Source organism: Halichoerus grypus, chromosome 1 (genome assembly GCF_964656455.1).
Source record: "Halichoerus grypus chromosome 1, mHalGry1.hap1.1, whole genome shotgun sequence".
NCBI lineage: Eukaryota > Metazoa > Chordata > Mammalia > Carnivora > Phocidae > Halichoerus > Halichoerus grypus.
Genome location: NC_135712.1, coordinates 192170614 through 192187677, shown reverse-complemented (window position 1 = coordinate 192187677; position 17064 = coordinate 192170614). Strand labels below are relative to the sequence as shown.

The 17064-nt window shown below is 45.4% G+C and overlaps 1 protein-coding gene across 2 annotated transcripts in view; it reads right to left on the bottom strand.

Annotated features, from left to right (window-relative positions):
• Window positions 1–17064, bottom strand: part of ARHGEF3 (Rho guanine nucleotide exchange factor 3) — a 293957-nt gene that overhangs the window by 166716 nt on the left and 110177 nt on the right. Inside the window, exon 1 of one of the 2 annotated variants that reach the window (XM_036082421.2) lies at window positions 3295–3381. The exons of the other annotated variant lie outside the window; for it this stretch is intronic. Within the exon in view, the coding sequence (XP_035938314.1) occupies window positions 3295–3345 (51 nt within the window). The 5' untranslated portion in view covers window positions 3346–3381. Of the gene's footprint in view, window positions 1–3294; window positions 3382–17064 lie in introns of those variants that run through there. 2 annotated transcript variants of the gene reach the window in all.

Here is a 17064-nt window from a genome sequence, read left to right as displayed (position 1 = left end):
TGAGCCAAAGGCAGACGCTTAATGACTGAGCCACCCAGGCGCCCCAGGATCCAGGTTCTTAAGAGCAATGTCTCCATTGGAGAACCTGGTACCCAGTGAGGTTCAGCATTGCCCAAGGTGAACTGCAAAACCGAGACCTTGAACCCCAAACTCCTGACTCCCAGCAAGCAACTATCCTTGCCCCACGAGAAGCAAGCACCATGGCAACCACACCTGCAGTTTCTGGCAAGAGCTGGGTGGGGTCTGCAAGAAACAAGGGGGAGAGGTGGTAAACGCCACGAGGAAGACTTGGAAGGGAAGAGATGGGGACATAAACAAGGCTGCCAATCAGAGGCAGATGCTCAACAGATGCGGAAAAGCTACAATATGGACAGAATTATCCAGAAAAAGAGGGCTGACAGAGCAAGGGTTTTGGCACACAGGAGCTGCTTCCAGAGCTCTTCCCAAGAGACCCGCCCACCCCAGTCAGCATCAGGAACTAGTTTTCCCTAAGTGACATCCACATAGTCTATATTTAGGTCCTAAAGTCACCCATTGTTTCTGTCTGGGTGGACACAGGGGGTCACCACCCTGACCTCGCCCTCTCCGAGTCATATCTCTGTGTGTTCTATCAAGAGAGGCCTTTTTAGAATCTGGTTTGAATCAACTTCCCCTTTCATGGCTCCCACTTGGCGTTCTGGGCAAGCTGTAAAAACATGGCTAGAGGGGTGCCTGGGTGGCTCAGTTGTTAAGTGTCTGTCTTCGGCTTGGGTCATGGTCCCAGAGTCCTGGGATCGAGCCCTGCATCGGGCTCCCTGCTCAGTGGGAAGTCTGCTTCTCCCTCTCCCACTCCCCCTGTTTGTGTTCCCTCTCTCGCTGTGTCTCTCTCTGTCAAATAAATAAATAAATAAAATCTTAAAAAAAAGATTAAAAAAAAAAACATGGTTGGAATTGGGGCTTTAAAGTGAAGTACTGACCTTCTGTGGAATATGCTTCCTTCCCTCAACAAAATCAAACCAGGGCCACGTTCATCTTTGTGGATAGATGTTTCACAGCCCTGGCACGGCTAAGTCTTTACACACTCAGGATTCGTGTCTCTGGTGCCCACCAACAGTCTGCGGTCAACAAGACTGGGGACGTGGATCACATTTGCTGAGTGCTGGCTCTGTGCGAGGCACGGTTATGGGTCATTTCATTTATTCCTCATGACAATCCTATAAAGTAGACACTATTTATCATCCCCATTTTTTGCAGAGCAGAAAACAGAATGAGAGACATTTGGTAACAGGCCTAGGATTGCATGGCTAGTAAGGGGCAAAGCTGGGACGCAAACCTACATCTGTGTGGTCCTAAAACCCATGCCCTCAATCATTACACCCTAGCATTTCTCCACCTATCCAGAACTCCCTTGGCCAAATCTCAGAAGATGGATTTATAAGATCTTTGAAGTGTTTCTCCCCTCCCTTTCTCTCCACCACATCCATTTACCAACTGACCTCCCACACACAGCCCCAATTCCTCCAGATCCTTTCTCTGGAGACTCTCAGAACCAAGAAATAAAAATGTATTCAGTAATATTTTCAAGAGCAAAATAAAGGTCAATGGCCACCCAGCCAATTACATTTTTAGTTCCAGTTGATATCCTTGAGAAATGTATGTTTAAATGCACTCATTTAACTTTGAGATAGGAAAGATATGAGAACTATGTTTGACTTTTTGTACAAGATATTTGCATACCTTAGATTCGTTATCAGAACTAAAATGAGTTTAGAGAAACTTCCATTTGAGAGGTAGGAAACTGAGTCCAGAAAAGGTAGTGATTTGTCTAGGTAGCCACTAATTAGACCAGAGCAAACATCAACCAAAACAGGCTGATTTGCCAAAGGATAGAAAGCAAAGTATTACTGAAGATACTGCAGGTGACAGGCAATGTAGAAAGGGCTCCATCATTGAAATCCTCATGCAGCACCTAATAGCTAAGAATGTCATTTCTGGATCCATTCTGCCTGAGCTTGAAGCCTGATCCACTGCTCCCCAGGTAGGTGACCTTGGGCAAATTATTTATCTTCTCTAAATCTCAGTGTACCACCTAAGAAATGGGGATAGTAATAATAGCCAACTCTATAGTGTTGTAGGAATTTCATGAGCTAACGGGAGTAAAGTGCTTACTCATGTGAAAAGTATCTAATAAATGTTAGCTAGTGTATTATTTTTCATTTATGTTGTATTAACTATCACTAAATTGTAGTAAGTCATTTTAAATGTATCTGTATCTCAAAGACTCAAAAATGATTATCAGGTGAGTAAACAGCTGGATGAGTCAGATGGGAAAGGAGAAAGACAGTAAAACCATCCAAATCACATGAAAAGATTAAAAATGTATGTCTAGAATGGTCACGTATGAGAGTGGGAATTAGCATTACAAAAATCAGTCTCAGAATTCTGGTGAGAGGAATAGAAAAAGCAATGGACACTTTCTTTGGAAAATAGGGGTGGCTTATCCAAAGCTTTAACACCCACCCACAAACAAAAGGGACAGAGGGAGTAACCTTCAGGCTTCCTAACCATTCTTCAGCCCATAGAAATGCAACATTTTCAGCCATTCCTTCAGACATAACCAAACCAGGTACCAACACTCTTAATGAGAACACCAGTGAGTCTGAATCTCCCCTGATAATAATATCTGACTTGATCTTCTCAATGATGAACACATTCACAACACAAGACTCACTGTAAGGAAACCTACGAAAAAGCTGTTCCAAGCAGAATGAACTTCCAAAATTGATTTCAGCCATCTTTCAATCCAAAGGAGAAGAAAAGATCTTGGAAATCCACTTTGTGACTTTAAAAAACTCCCCAAACAAAAAACACCAGAAGGCAGATGCATCTTTTCCCCTTGATTAACTGAAAACAGATCTCTTATAAAAATTAAAATACTAGCATCGTGAAACAAAGAGTGAAAGACACCCTCCCACCCGCCCCCCCCCCCCCCCACACACACACTCTCTCTCTCTCTCCTCCAATCACAGAAGCTAAAGGAAGCGCTAACAGCTAGGCACTCAACTCACCATCTCCAACCAAGCAACCATTGTGGTCTTAAACACAACCACACAGCTCTTTTCTGATTCACACTAAAGTGAGACAGGAGTCCCCCCTCCATCATCCCAGGTGTTTTTAACAGCAGCTCCCTGCCCATTTGCTTGGGAGGTGCAAGGCAGCTTCACCCTCCCGCACCTCAGCTCCTGGCACTGCCCAGCCAGGCATGGGTGAAAGTGGGTAGCCCGTCTATCCCTGGCTCTGCCGCAGGGAGCTTACCTGAGCCCGGACAAAGAAGCAGCACCAAACCATGGGGCGCTCCGGCCTCATCCACGCAGAGTCCCCCGCCCCTAACTGCCACGGAGCCCGGCAGACGGGATTCTCTGAGCTGAGCAGAGCATAGTTTCCCTGGAGGAACTCCTCCCCGCCACTTGGGCTGCATGACAGGAAGTGACAGGGGGCCATCAGTTACAAGTGTCAGAAGCTGAGACCACACCAGCCAAGAGCTCCCCACCTCCGGTGGTTTCCTCACCCGCTGCTGCTTTTTCAGGGCACTGTGCCTTTGGGTATTCAGAGAGAGGCACACCAGAAATCCAGTGCCTGGCTGGCAATCCCCAGTCTGGAGGAAACACACACTGCTCACAGGGTCCCCACCTAAAGCCATGCCGGGCACTCCGGCAGCTGTACAGAGCTTCCTGCTAGGACATCAGGCTTCAAGTCTGGAGCTCTGCAGACCCAAACCCAGCCATCGGCGTGAGACAGAGAAGGGATGCCGGGAGAACTTTGTTCAGAGGGGAATGAGTAGAGCCAGCGGCCCTGCCTAGGACACAGAGCCCTCACTGAATCCCAAGTTCATAGCAACTCAATAAATGAGAGTGGTGGTGAACACCACACCCATCTGTTTCTTTTTTTCTCTTAGGCAAATCTCCTCTTCAGAGCCCCCTTCAAAATAGCTGCCTCTGGAAACCTCCCTTTCAGCTTTTGACGTGGATCACAAAAGGCCTTACCGCTCTTCTCAGAGTTATTATGGAAATAACTCATGGCTGACATTTCTCATTTTATGAAATGGGATCTCACCAGAATGAACACCTTGCCCGGCTCACCTGCCTTTTACAAAACCCAGACTCTTTGGGTGAGATAGATTGTCTCACAGAGACCTGCAAGGTTTCAGGCGAAAACCATGCCCTGCTCATGCCCTCTCCACAAACAACTCAACCCCCTCACCCTCCTTGAATGGTAGAGGTGGGTCTCAAATCCAAGGAGACATAACTTCAGCACAGCTTTCAATTATTTATTTTTAGTTTCTAGTTTTCTAATGGTGTAGTTTGATTGGCAACTTTTAGCTGCAAAGATTCAGGCAAAAGTCTCCCGGGGCTGTTTTACAAATGCCCAGATTTTTAAGAGCTTCGACTTGTCTGAGCCCTGAGTAAAGTGGGGGACCCAGCAAAGAGGGAACAAGCTTCCATCTAAGACGGGACTCCAGAGCATCCAAGCAAGCAGGCTCTCCCCATCCGCTAAGGGCAGTGACCTGGCCCCTAACAAGGGCCTCAGAAGAGTGCCTTATGACCTGCAGGCATTACAAAAGAAGACACCGGGCTCTGGAAGCACAAGGATGAACCAACGATGACCAGAGAAGTGCTGCCAGGATTTGCAATAAAAGTATTGAGGGGCCAAGAAATAACTGAGCCTGGCCAATGCATTTTTTTATGGGGACAAAATCTGGAAAGGCTTCTTAGAGCAAGAGACACATGGGTAGAATCTGAGGGGTTTTCTAGGCAGGAGAATTGGCAAAGGCAATAGCAGGAACATGCAGGCCCACGGGGTACTCTGCAAGAAAAGCAAATGCTTTGAAAGCACTGCTCCCCGACAGATTTGGGTCTTGCTTCAAAGAGCCTGAAGGGGTCCTATCTGTTTGGAGAAAGAAGGAAGTGAAATGACCATGAAAAAGGCTTAGCCCTTTTAGGCAACCATCTGGGTCACCTCAAAGCCCACATGTGGTACCTACCAGGTCTGGCACTCAGGAAACCCTCGGCGATGTGTGCCAGAAAACAGCAGTGCCCACAAAAGGTGGGTTTCAGCTCATCCTTGGGATCCCCTATTTCCAAAAGCCTGACTCCCCACAAAGCAAGCCTGGGGTAGGTGGTGGCTGGTTGGGGTGGGGGAGTAGGCATTCCTAAAAAGGCCTCTCACCCTAGCCTCCTGCACAGAAAGGGACCTGAATTCGTACAGGCCTATAAACAAGCTGAGATTAGCCAGCTCTAGAGACAGCTCAGCTAATGAAGAATGCCAATTTCCTGAGGGCCAATGGAGGCTCCCATAAGCCCAGCCACTCCTCTCCTGGAGGATTTTCAAACACGCCACTGAATGGAGCCCCAGCAGCCGAGGCCAGGATCACCCCCAATGAGAGTCCAAAGGAAATGTTAAGATGATCACTAGACTTTACTTCTTCTCTGGGGGAGGGAGGGCACATTCACATCAGCTAATCCAAGAATGATTAAGCCTGACTTCTGGTTGCTGACTATGAATGAGAAAGAAGAACCGAAACCCGTGGGCTGCAGCACTTCGTGGAAGAGGTGAAATTGAGTGGGTCCCAGGGCAGGTAGCTGTGAAGGAGGGAGCACGGGTAGGAGAGCCAGCAGATACCCCTGGCAGGAGAAAAGGAAGGAAGGAACAGGGCATGGCCATCTCCTCTGACATCCCTGCTTTGATCAGAAATGAGAACTCCAGTAATGAAATTGGTCCACGCAGAGGGCATCTTGATGGAACATTTCAATAATCAGAGGCTCCTGCCATGCAGAGTTCAAGTTCATTTCTAGCTTCATAATGAAAGTTTATAAAGGAACAGGAATGTGGGTTTTCTCTACAGGGCACCTAGGATACAACCAAGTATTCAAATATGTTTTTCTACTAATTTTTCAATTTTAAAAGTAACATGGTATTAATACATTCAAACCATACAGAAATACATAGTGTAAAAAGTGAGCCTTCCCAAAGGCCCTGCTTTTTTTCTCCACCTCAATCCCATTTGCCAGAGTGACCCATGTCAAAGCCAGCTACAGATAAAGGGGTTATAAACCCAAATGCTTTCAGGGCCAGGGGTCAGGTACCTGAAAGAATAGCCTGGGTGGGCCCTGGGGTGCCCCTGAGAGTATTGGCCCAAAGTTCCAGCTTATGGGGGTCCCAAGGGACTACTGGTCCAGGGTTACCAGACATTCCAGTTTTTCAAGAGAAGCTGGAAATCCCAGGTTATATGTAAAATCTCACAATGTTTAAATGCCGGCAATGGATGCACCATTTTAAAAAGTGCTACACAGACCACACAAAACACAGGTGCTGGCTGGATACGACCCAAGGACCACCAGTTTGGCAATCCTTCTAGACATTTCCTTCTGTCTAAACACACACAAGTTGCTGTGTACAACATTTTATTTTTTATTTATATTTTTCAAAACTGGAATGGTAACATTATTCTACCACTTGCTTTTTTCACTTAACATCCAGAGCATCCTTCTAAATCATACACATTTTAGACCCATACGGCAGCACATGCCACGGTATGGAAGTACCCAATTCATCAGCCCCTAGCCTGTGAACTTTCTGCAAACAGGAGAGATGAACTTGAAATGTTGCCTCCCGGTTACTTACTCTTAACTCTGCCACCACTGAGAGCATCATTCATGATGAAAGTCCACCTTTGTGCAGATATTAAAACATCCTAAAGACACAGTTACTAAAACCATAAACGGTGACTGCAGACTTTTGATGTTTTAATAGGAGTTGCCATGCAGTTTTTCATTTGACCTTCACAAGTATCCTGAGATAAGCCTCACTGTTATCTCTACTGTACAGATTTTTTTTAAATGGAGTCTCAAACGGTGGCAGGAGCCTGCCCAAGAGGGCCTAGAGGTGGCAGGGTCGGGAGTGGGGCCTGGGTGGTCTGACTCCAAGCTCCTGCTGCAAGCATACAGCCCCTGGAACAGACAGCCAGAAACCTGCCCCAGGATATTCTGGAACTTGACATATGGCAAATGTTGGACTGCAAACCACAGGAGGAGAGAAGGATAGCTAACAAATGGGATAATTCATTTCTTGGAAAGAAAAGCCTCCTTTTAAAGCCCTACTTCACACTGTCCAAAATAAATTCTACATAGATCAGAGTGAAACGTTAAAAAGAAAAAAAAAAAACCTATGAAATTCTGGGGGCGTAGGTTCTTAAGGTATAATATTTTTCTCTAAGTGTGTGGAGCTGAATCATTATATATTTATAATGGGGAAATACCCATAACGCACCTATAATGCAAAAACTGGCCCCTGTTTCCCCACATCTGGTTAAATAACCACATTGCTAGCGAATTCTTATTGTATGCAGAAGACACTAGTGCCAAAATGTGGACCTAGCTAAGGTGCCTCCACACGCTTCCTTTTGGCCCTGGGACTCAAAGGGGTGTGTTTCCTGCACTGTTATTCTATATATTTCACCGCATTTTTCTGTTGAGAAGTTTCAAGCAGTTTTCTCACCAAAAATATTATAAGAAACATATTCATCAGGGTTGTGAGGAGTTCATGTACATAAAACAAAATGGTGAGATTTCAGTAGAATTACTTCACTAAAAGTTGGTGACTAACGGTGGTTTTCTCCATGTGAATTTTATTCTGGTTCCTCAGTCTCTTTCCTATTTGTACCTAAGAAGCCATAGATTTCACAAAAGTTCAGTGTTGGCTGGGAATTTCAGGGTCTTTGACCATATTCCATTGGATGCCTTACATTTTTGTTTATTTTTAAATTTTTTTTTAAAGAGAGAAGGGGGGGCACCTGGGTGGTTAAGCGTCTGCCTTCGGCTCAGGTCATGATCCCAGAGTCCCAGGATCAAGCCCCATGTCAGACTCCTGCTCAGCGGGGAGTCTGCTTCTCCCTCTGCCCCTCACCCTGCTCTTGTGCTCTCTCTCTCTCTCAAATAAATAAATAAATCTTTAAAGAGAGAGAGAGAGAGAAATAACACACATGGGGGGGAAGGGCAGAGGGAGAGAGAGAATCCTCAAGCAGACTCCCGGCTGAGCATGGAGTTCAATATGGGGCTCGATCCCACCACCCTGAGATCATGCCCTGAGCGGAAATCAAAAGTCGGACACTTAACCAACTGAGTCTCCTAGGTGCCCATGATACTTTACATTTTAAAATAATTCCACAACCTGAATTGAAAACTAGGTGGTGAAACAATCTAGAGCCAAGATGTCCATCAACAGATGAATGGATAAAGAAGATGTGGTATATATATACAATGGAATATTATGCAGCCATCAAAAGGAATGAGATCTTGCCATTTGCAACGACGTGGATGGAACTGGAGGGTATTATGCTGAGCGAAATAAGTCAAACAGAGAAAGACATGTATCATATGACCTCACTGATATGAGGAATTCTTAATCTCAGGAAACAAACTGAGGGTTGCTGGAGTGGGGGGTGGGGTGGGAGGGATGGGGTGACTGGGTGATGGACACTGGGGAGGGTATGTGTTCTGGTAAGCGCTGTGAATTGTGCAGGACTGTTGAATCTCAGATCTGTACCTCTGAAACAAATAATGCAATATATGTTAAGAAAGAAAAAAAGAAGAAGAATGTAGCAGGAGGGCAAGAATGAAGGGGGGGAAATCGGAGGGGGAGAAGAACCATGAGAGACTATGGACTCTGAAAAACAAACTGAGGGTTCTAGAGGGGAGGGGGTTGGGAGGATGGGTCAGCCTGGTGATGGGTATTGAGGAGGGCACGTTCTGCATGGAGCACTGGGTGTTATGCACAAACAATGAATCATGGAACACTATATCTAAAACTAATGATGTAATGTACGGGGATTAACATAACAATAAAAAAATTAAAAAAAAAAAAAAAAAAAAAAAAAAAAAAGAAAATGGGATGGCAGTAGGGACCAAATTAAAATAGCATACTGCACATAGATTTAACCAAGATTCCAGTATCAGAAAATCATTATTTCGCGGATCTTTTGGTTTTGGATGCTACTGTCAAATTCAAGTAAGACTAAAAAAAAAAAAAAAAAAATGTATGTTGTGGTGGAGAGGGGAGGTACAGTAATACCCACTGGTGTTACTAGGTTGTCAGGAAGGCATCATGCAAGGCAAGTCAGTGAGAAATAAAAAGGGCTTCAAAGTATTTCGAGCCTGGGAGTTACTTGCGGTCATGCATTCTTATCAAATGTCTTCATATCTACTCCTCAGTGCTGGAAGTGTGGTTAATCCAAGCAAAACTTGAACAACTACTCTGCCCCCTTTCCCATGAATCACCAACAAATGGGGGGTCCAGACCCCGTTCCAGGCCGGGGCTGCTTATATGCAAGATGGTTTAACTCAAATGACTTGGACCATTTGAAAATGTTGATGCTCTTCTAGAGCCCTGCTTAATATCCCAGCTCAACAAGATTACAAAATGATGAGAAGAATGTGGGAGCAAACCTGGCTGCCCAAGGTCAAGAATGAATAAATAGAAAAGTCTTCATCTATGGTTTCAACACAAGAACTAAAAATAAATGAGGCTCGAACATGGAAGTCTCAACAGATTGCTAATCATGGTTAATCTTGAGGGCTTATCTTGCTGGTTTTGTTACGAGCAATAGCTTGAGCACTGTATTTTTCCTCTCTAAACAGATCTGAACTTTTATAATCAAATTCCTCACATTATTTTGGCAACGGACACACAGACGGCTATTTTAAAAAGCGAATCAGAAACAGGGAAAGCTGCCTTCCGATGTGCGCTGTGATGAAGCAGCACCCTAGGGTTCCCCCTCCTTTATGAACACAAGCAAGCATAGCCTGAAGCTTTCCACAGGGAGCAGACGGGGGTGCTAGCAAATAAGCCCATTCACTTTATTGCTCAGGAACATGGACACCCTTTTCAAAGGGAGTACAGCTTTTTCAAAGGACTGTCAAGGTCTCTTTGTTATACTATCAGTTCAGAGTGAAACTCCAGTGGGTTGCTGACCTCTGCCCAATTCTTAGGAAAAAGAAAAGCTTAAAAACTGATTAGCTGATATTTATCAGCCAGAGAGCTTCCTTACTTGGAAATGAGAATTACTATTTGGCATTACACTGTCAAAATTGATTGGAAATGGAAAATATGAATATGAAGGGGGGTGGTATTCCTAACACCTGAATATCTCAGGAGGATTTTGAACAGTAATTTGCTCATTTCAAAGAACAACCTTTGACAAACTGAATTTCTGAGTTAAAAATATGTAACAAGAGCAGAAATCATTTTTACAAAATAGTTTCTCATCCTTATTTTTGAGTTCAGGTATCTCCTTAAGGATAATTTCTGGGAACAATGGGCCGGCTGGAATGATGAACAGTCAATTGATAGAGTAGCTGTGTGATCTCTGGCTCTGCCATTTACTAGTTGAATGACCTGGTAACTCCCTTAACTTCCTTGACCCTTAGTTTCCTCATCTGTAAACCAGGAATAATGATTCCATTATCCCTTACGGGGTTGTAGAGAGGTCTATAGGAATCTAACTGATACATGTGTTTAAAAGCAGAACTAAAGATGATGGAAACATTGGGGGTCATTATACTATTCTTTCTATTTTTGCATAAGTTTAAATTTTTCCATAATAAAATATTTTTTAAAAGAAAAAAAAAAGTCCAGTAATAACTTCTTGGGTTTTTTTTTATTCAAGCAGAAAATGTTCCTCTTAGCAAGTTGAAAAGTTGGTACCAAATCTGAAACAATTTGATTTTTACCCTAATTTGAATGAGAGCTGTCAACTAGATATCTAATAAGAAAAAGACAATGGAAGTTTGCAATTTCCCGTTTCCCTTCTTCCTTCCAACAGAGAAAACAAAAATATGAAGGTGGTTAAAGCTTAAGTTCTGTTTTACTTTTTTTTTTTTTTAAGAGAGGGAAAGAGATAGAAGTGGGGGGGAAGGGGCAGAGGGAAAGGGAGAGAGAATCTTAAGCGGGCTCCACGCCCAGCACAGAGCCCGGCATGGGGCTTGATCTCACAACCCTGAGATCATGACCTGAGCCAAAATCAAGAGTCAGATGCTTAACCAACTGAGCCACCCAGGTGCTCCCCTCCCCATTTACTTTTTCAATGTTATAATGCTGACTTCCTTGAAATCCCTGTCTATCTAAAAAGTTCAAGATTTCTATGAAAATACCCCTCCAAGAAAATAACAAGAGATTGAAAAAGTATGTGTGTACCTGTGACTCAGAGCATTTATTCTGCCTACATCACAGTGAAAGTGGTTTTTTGTTTTATTTTGGTTGGTATGTATCCATGTATACTCGAAGAGTAAATACGGCCACTTTTTTCCTTAAATCAGAATCAGAAGGGAATCACCCAAACACTGGAAACCAGCAAACCAAGTGGGGGATACTCAGAAAAGGCTTCCAGTTGCCACCGGAGGGAAGCGGATTCTGGTTGGAAGCTCAGAGCCTTCTCCCAGTTAGTGCCCTGCCCTGGATGCTGTCCCTTTAAGTCAGACTTCCTGGTAAGGCTCAGAGATTTCCGCATGCAACTTCCTGGAGACCATGTAAGATAAACAATAAACTTTGCAGCAAAATCTTGGACAATAAGCCCCACGTGGCCCTAACGAGAAGCAATTATAAGGCCTGACAATGGCTAAGGCATTTCCAACAGGAATGCAAACCTGTGATAAACATGGGGGAAACATGCTACCCCACACACCTGCACAAACTAAACTAATTTAAAAAAAAAGTTCCTAGCCTCTCAACAGACCGAGAAATAGCTGCTTCCAAATTTGGCACTATTTTTCTTAAATCATTGTCTAAGAGGAAGGCAGTCTGGTCTTTCTTAAAGCGCTACCACCTATTGGTGAAAACTGTTAAGGCCGAGGGACTCCATCAGTCACTTACTCCACGTGTCTCTGTGAGGGACATTTAACCCTCTGGATACTCTGCAGTTCAACCGTCTCCCTAGGTTTAGGGGAGCCCCAACTCATGAACAAGAGCCCACGTTCTACCAAAAGAGATGAGGATGCCACACACTTTCGTTCCCAGCCTCCCTTGTAGCTAGGGCAGGAGAGCATGAACTAGGCCCAGGCAATCAGATACTCCCCAGATGTGGCAGCATAAGCTGGTATGCAAACAGCAGGGACACTGCAGATGCTACTCTTGCTGGGGGGGCATGGGGGTGGTGGCAGCAGTAAGGGCAACTGAGAAGCACATTAGTTGGCACCATGCTCTCTACACCCGCCCAGCAGTGGCAGCAATGCTGTGCATGTAGGAAATGTTTGGTGGTGTAATTTGAGGTTGTTCCCGGTTCCCTAATCCTTCCGAAATTCTCGGAGCTTCCTATATCCTGTAATAAATTTCTCTTCTGCTTAAATCAATCAGAACTGGATTTTATTGCTAGGGGTTAGTTCATACCCACAGAACCACAGGATAGGCTAAAGCTGAAGTAGTCCAGAACCCGATCCCGCAGAATGATTCTGAGCATAACTGAATGGCTTCTTTCACATTTCAAATTCAATACAAACACGGTCCCTTGGTCCACAGGGCCCTGCATCAATTGGCGCCTGTCTCCCTCCTAAGCCCTTATCTCATTCTACTCTCCCTCCAACTCCCAAGCTCTAGTCATACTTTCTGTTCCTCATTAAGCTCTTTCCTGCCCCCAGGGCCTTTGCATTTGCTCTCCAAAAAACTCTTTTCCTCCAGATCTTCACCTTACAGCAGCATCTCTCTCATAGTTTGGTCCCAGCTTACAGGAAGCCTTCCCTGACTAAGCTGCCTAAAGAATCACACTCCCCACCTCACCATCTTATCCTCTATCATGACACCCTGTTGGTTCTCTTTCCAGCATATATCCTGTGATTAATTCATCTATTAATAACTTTAGCAACCACCATTGATTGGGGGCTTGCTATGTACCAGACATTAAACATTTAATTCTATGACCATTATGAGATAGGTACTTTTATTATTCTTAGTTTATAGAGGAGGACGCAGGCTCAGAGGGGTTAAGGAAGGTGTCCAAGCTTGGCAGTGATGGAATAGAGATTTGAATCTAGGTCTGCAACATGGGCTCCTCACCACAGTGCTCATTCAGGCAGTTGTCTGACAGCAACTAAATGAACATTAACCACAGGGCAGACTCTGGAGCAACAGGGCAGACCCCACTCTCATGGAGCTGATAGCCTGGTGTTCCAGCTCTATCTCCTGGTATTCTCTCTATTATCCCCAGACCCTGCTTAGGAAAGAAATGCAGCTGGGCATGTGTAAAGAGGGAGCAGGGGGGGCGCCTGGGTGGCTCAGTCGTTAAGCGTCTGCCTTCGGCTCAGGTCATGATCCCAGGACCCTGGGATCGAGCCCCGCATCGGGCTCCCTGCTCCGCGGGAAGCCTGCTTCTCCCTCTCCCACTCCCCCTGCTTGTGTTCCCTCTCTCGCTGTGTCTCTCTCTGTCAAATAAATAAATAAAATCTTTAAAAAAAAAAAAAAAAAAGAGGGAGCAGGGGTCCTTGGTTCAACAGAAAAGTGCCCAGCTCTGTGCTCAAAGTGCTGGGCATACAAAAATACCACAGGAGAACTCACGGGCCAGAGGGAATGCAGGACCTGCAAACAATGTTTGCTGCTCATCCTGTCATGTTCCATGGCCTTGGAATACCAGGAACACTGAGGAAGCAGCCAGGGACAATTCTCAGGTCCCGCCAGGAGAAGAGCCATTCGAGCAGTTCATTAAGGATGTGTAGGGTTTTGCCAGGCTGAGGGGAGGGGAGCCACAGTGAAGGAGATAGGTGAGGAGATGTTCAAAGGGCCATGGGAGGCATGGGGTGGTTAGGCTGGGAGAAAAGAAGGTTGCAGCCAAGGGAGAAATTCCAACTCTTCCCTGTGGAAAACGGGGAACGAAAGCAAGATTTTCAGTAAGAACAGATACACAACCAGATATGAATTCTTTTTGTCAAGAACGGCCATGACTATATAATGGCCGTGACTACATAATCCTGGCGATATGTCTTAGTACCTTATTTCCTCTGTTAAAGTACGCATACATAAATATATTAGCTAAAAGCCAGGAATTCAACAACAATAACAAAATTCCATTTCTATGCTTCCCAACTCCCTCTCCTTGCTGAATGAGAAGTGAGATAAATTTCCTCTCCCAACAGGAGTTAAGCACAGCCATTCTCTCCCATGATGTGAAATTACACAGAGCTCTCGTGTCAGTAATTTATGGAGAAAAGAAGGAATTTCCCTGCTACTTGACTTTACAACTCCAATCACCTCTGCCCAGATTCCCCCAGTGTGATAATAGGAACCTCACCTCTGGGTTGTGTCATTAAAACGAAAGGCTGATTTTTATTTTTTTTAAGAATGTACAAGGTTGAGGCACAAATGGCCTCCTGTGTTGAATCAGCCCCTGGGGGCTGGGAGAGGAATCGCCAGAACCACCCTGTGAGCCTAGGTGTGGCCAAGCACACGGTGATAGGCCCTAGGAAACGGTCCGCTAAGTTTGCCGCTAAGGAGGTCTGGGAACCCCGAGGCCAGCCAAGGGGGCAAGGGCACAGCATCTAGAAAGTAGACTGGAAATCAATGCAAGCTGTGTAGCTTGGGGGCAGGAATAGGAAGTCCAAGCCAAACAACCTGTTCAAATTCCAGTGCTATGCTTACCATGTGACCTCTGGCAATTTACTTCTCTGTACCTCCATTTTATCATCTGCTAAACGGAGATAATAAGAGTAAGAGCACCCACCACACAAGGCAATATAAATTAATATTTTAATATTATATAACATATTATACATAACATTATATAATAGACTAATATAATAATATTAGTATGATCTACTTTAACCCAATTTAAGAAAGAATTTGTCAGGGTGCCTGGGTGGCTCAGACAGTTAAGCATCCGACTCTTGCTTTCCACTCAGGTCATGATCTCAGTGTGAGAGCGAGTCCCACGCCGGGCTCTGCACTCAGCAGGGAATCTGCTTGAGGATTTTCTCTCTCTCCCTCTGCTCCTCCCCCCACCGCCACTCTCTCTCAATCTCTAAAATAGATAATTTTTTTTTTTAAAAGAAAGAATTTGTCAACAAAAATGAGGGGTCTGAGGAGTGGAGGCCTGGGAGCGGATGGCTGGGCAGTATTTGTGCGGTGATTTCTGAACACCTTGAGGCAGAGTGACAGCGACACTAACGTGGAACCAGGCCATTTGCTGAGCCAGAGTCCAGGCTCCACCACTTCTGGGCCACGGGGTTGGGAGAGTCACTTAGCCCTTAAAACCTTCATTCCCTTATCTCTGCAAAGGGGATAACAATAGTACCCCCTTCATACTCTGAGCCAAGCCCCGGTGCTCAACCTTACAGGCATTTTTCACAGATAATCTCCCAAACAACACTGTGAATCACATACAATTATGATGTCCATTTGACAAACAATAAAACCCGTGGCTCCGAGATGTTAATCAAATCACCAAAGGGCACACAGCTACACTGACCTGCAGGAAGTCTGACCCGAGCCAGCGCTCTAAGCCCCTGTCAATTCTGCAGACGTGTGAGGCATGAAAAGGATGCACCATAGTCCCTCTGCAGGAAGAGGGGGTAACTGATGTGTGCATGGGAATCACCCTTTAAGAAGCATGTGTATTTGCCTATCACAGATCCCTGCCCTTACGGCACCTGGTAGACAATGAAACTCCTCCTTGGTCAGCACCTCCTATGTGCCAGGCACCGCGGTGAGTGCCCATTACATCAACATCATCTCATCACCAGGGCAACCTTCCCCGAGGCCAAGACTGGAGGGCACTGAGGCTCAGAGAGCTCCTGGCCCACAGGTCACGGAGTGTTTCAGTGGTGGTACCCCAACACACATCTGGATCTGTCCTACACTCACTCAGACTTGGGGACGGGCCCTTAAATGTCCCTCAAGCGTCCCTCTCCCCCTCATTACCTCCCACTCTATGAGCACAAAGCTGCTTATTCTGCACCAGGATAATGACCACGGGGGCCGAGCAGGGCCATGCCACAAACTGTAATTATTGCAGACAACAATTTGCATTCCAAATCTGAAATGTGCTCAGGGCCTCACTTGAGCCCTATAATCAGCTTAGCCTCTGCCCAAATCTCTCTTGATATGAAGACATACTTGACGCACTGGGCCACAGCAGGGTTTGGAAAATATGCCTCTGCCCCCAGCGAACTGCCACCTGAGGAAAAACCATGCCGAGAAATGGCCAGGGTTGAGTGGGATTTAAACCCCGGAGAGGTCAAATTCCTTTTTGCAGAACAAAGCAAACAGCAGCCAGGACAGTGGACAGGCAGGGCAAGACCGGTAAATAATTAAAGGCAGGAAATGCATTACATAACACATGGGCCTCGGTGCCCAGAGGTGGAATGGACCCCCCTCCTCTTTTATCACACACTGCTGTCTTGCCTATGAGTCACATGTCAGGGTGTGGTGGCTCTGCTCCCCAGGACAACACAGGATACCTACTAGATCAGCAAAAGGCACATGATGAGAAAAAAAAAAAAATACAGCATCTGCATTAGAGAAAGAGTTCTGGGAAGACCTTTCCATTGACAAAGAATACTATGATTTGGGTACTCCCAGGTGCGGGAGAAGGGTATATCGAGGGGAGTGGGCGATACCAGAATTTTCAACCCTACCTCTGGCCTCTTTTACTATGTCCCAATCACAGAAGGATTTGTACTAAGTGGCTAAGGTCCTGGACACTGGTTAACCGGAATTCACCCTGGCTCTACTTTCTGTTAGTAGAGACAGAGGACAAACTGCATGTCAATTTCCATCACCTCGAATCCTGACCAAAGACTTTCACGTGAAACCTCTACTTGAGCTGATGGTATCTGCAAGCTGAATCTGCAAACCTTCATGTGCCACACATCAGCTGAGGATCTTGATAAAATGCAGATTCTGAGGTCTGGGGTGGGGCCTGAGATTCTGCATTTCTAACGAGGTCCCAGGTGCCATTGTTGCTACTGCCCCATGGACCACACTTTGAGAACCTTTGCTAGGAGACGTGAGAGTGGCTGAAGTAGACCAAAAGAAATTCGTATTTCCTGTGTT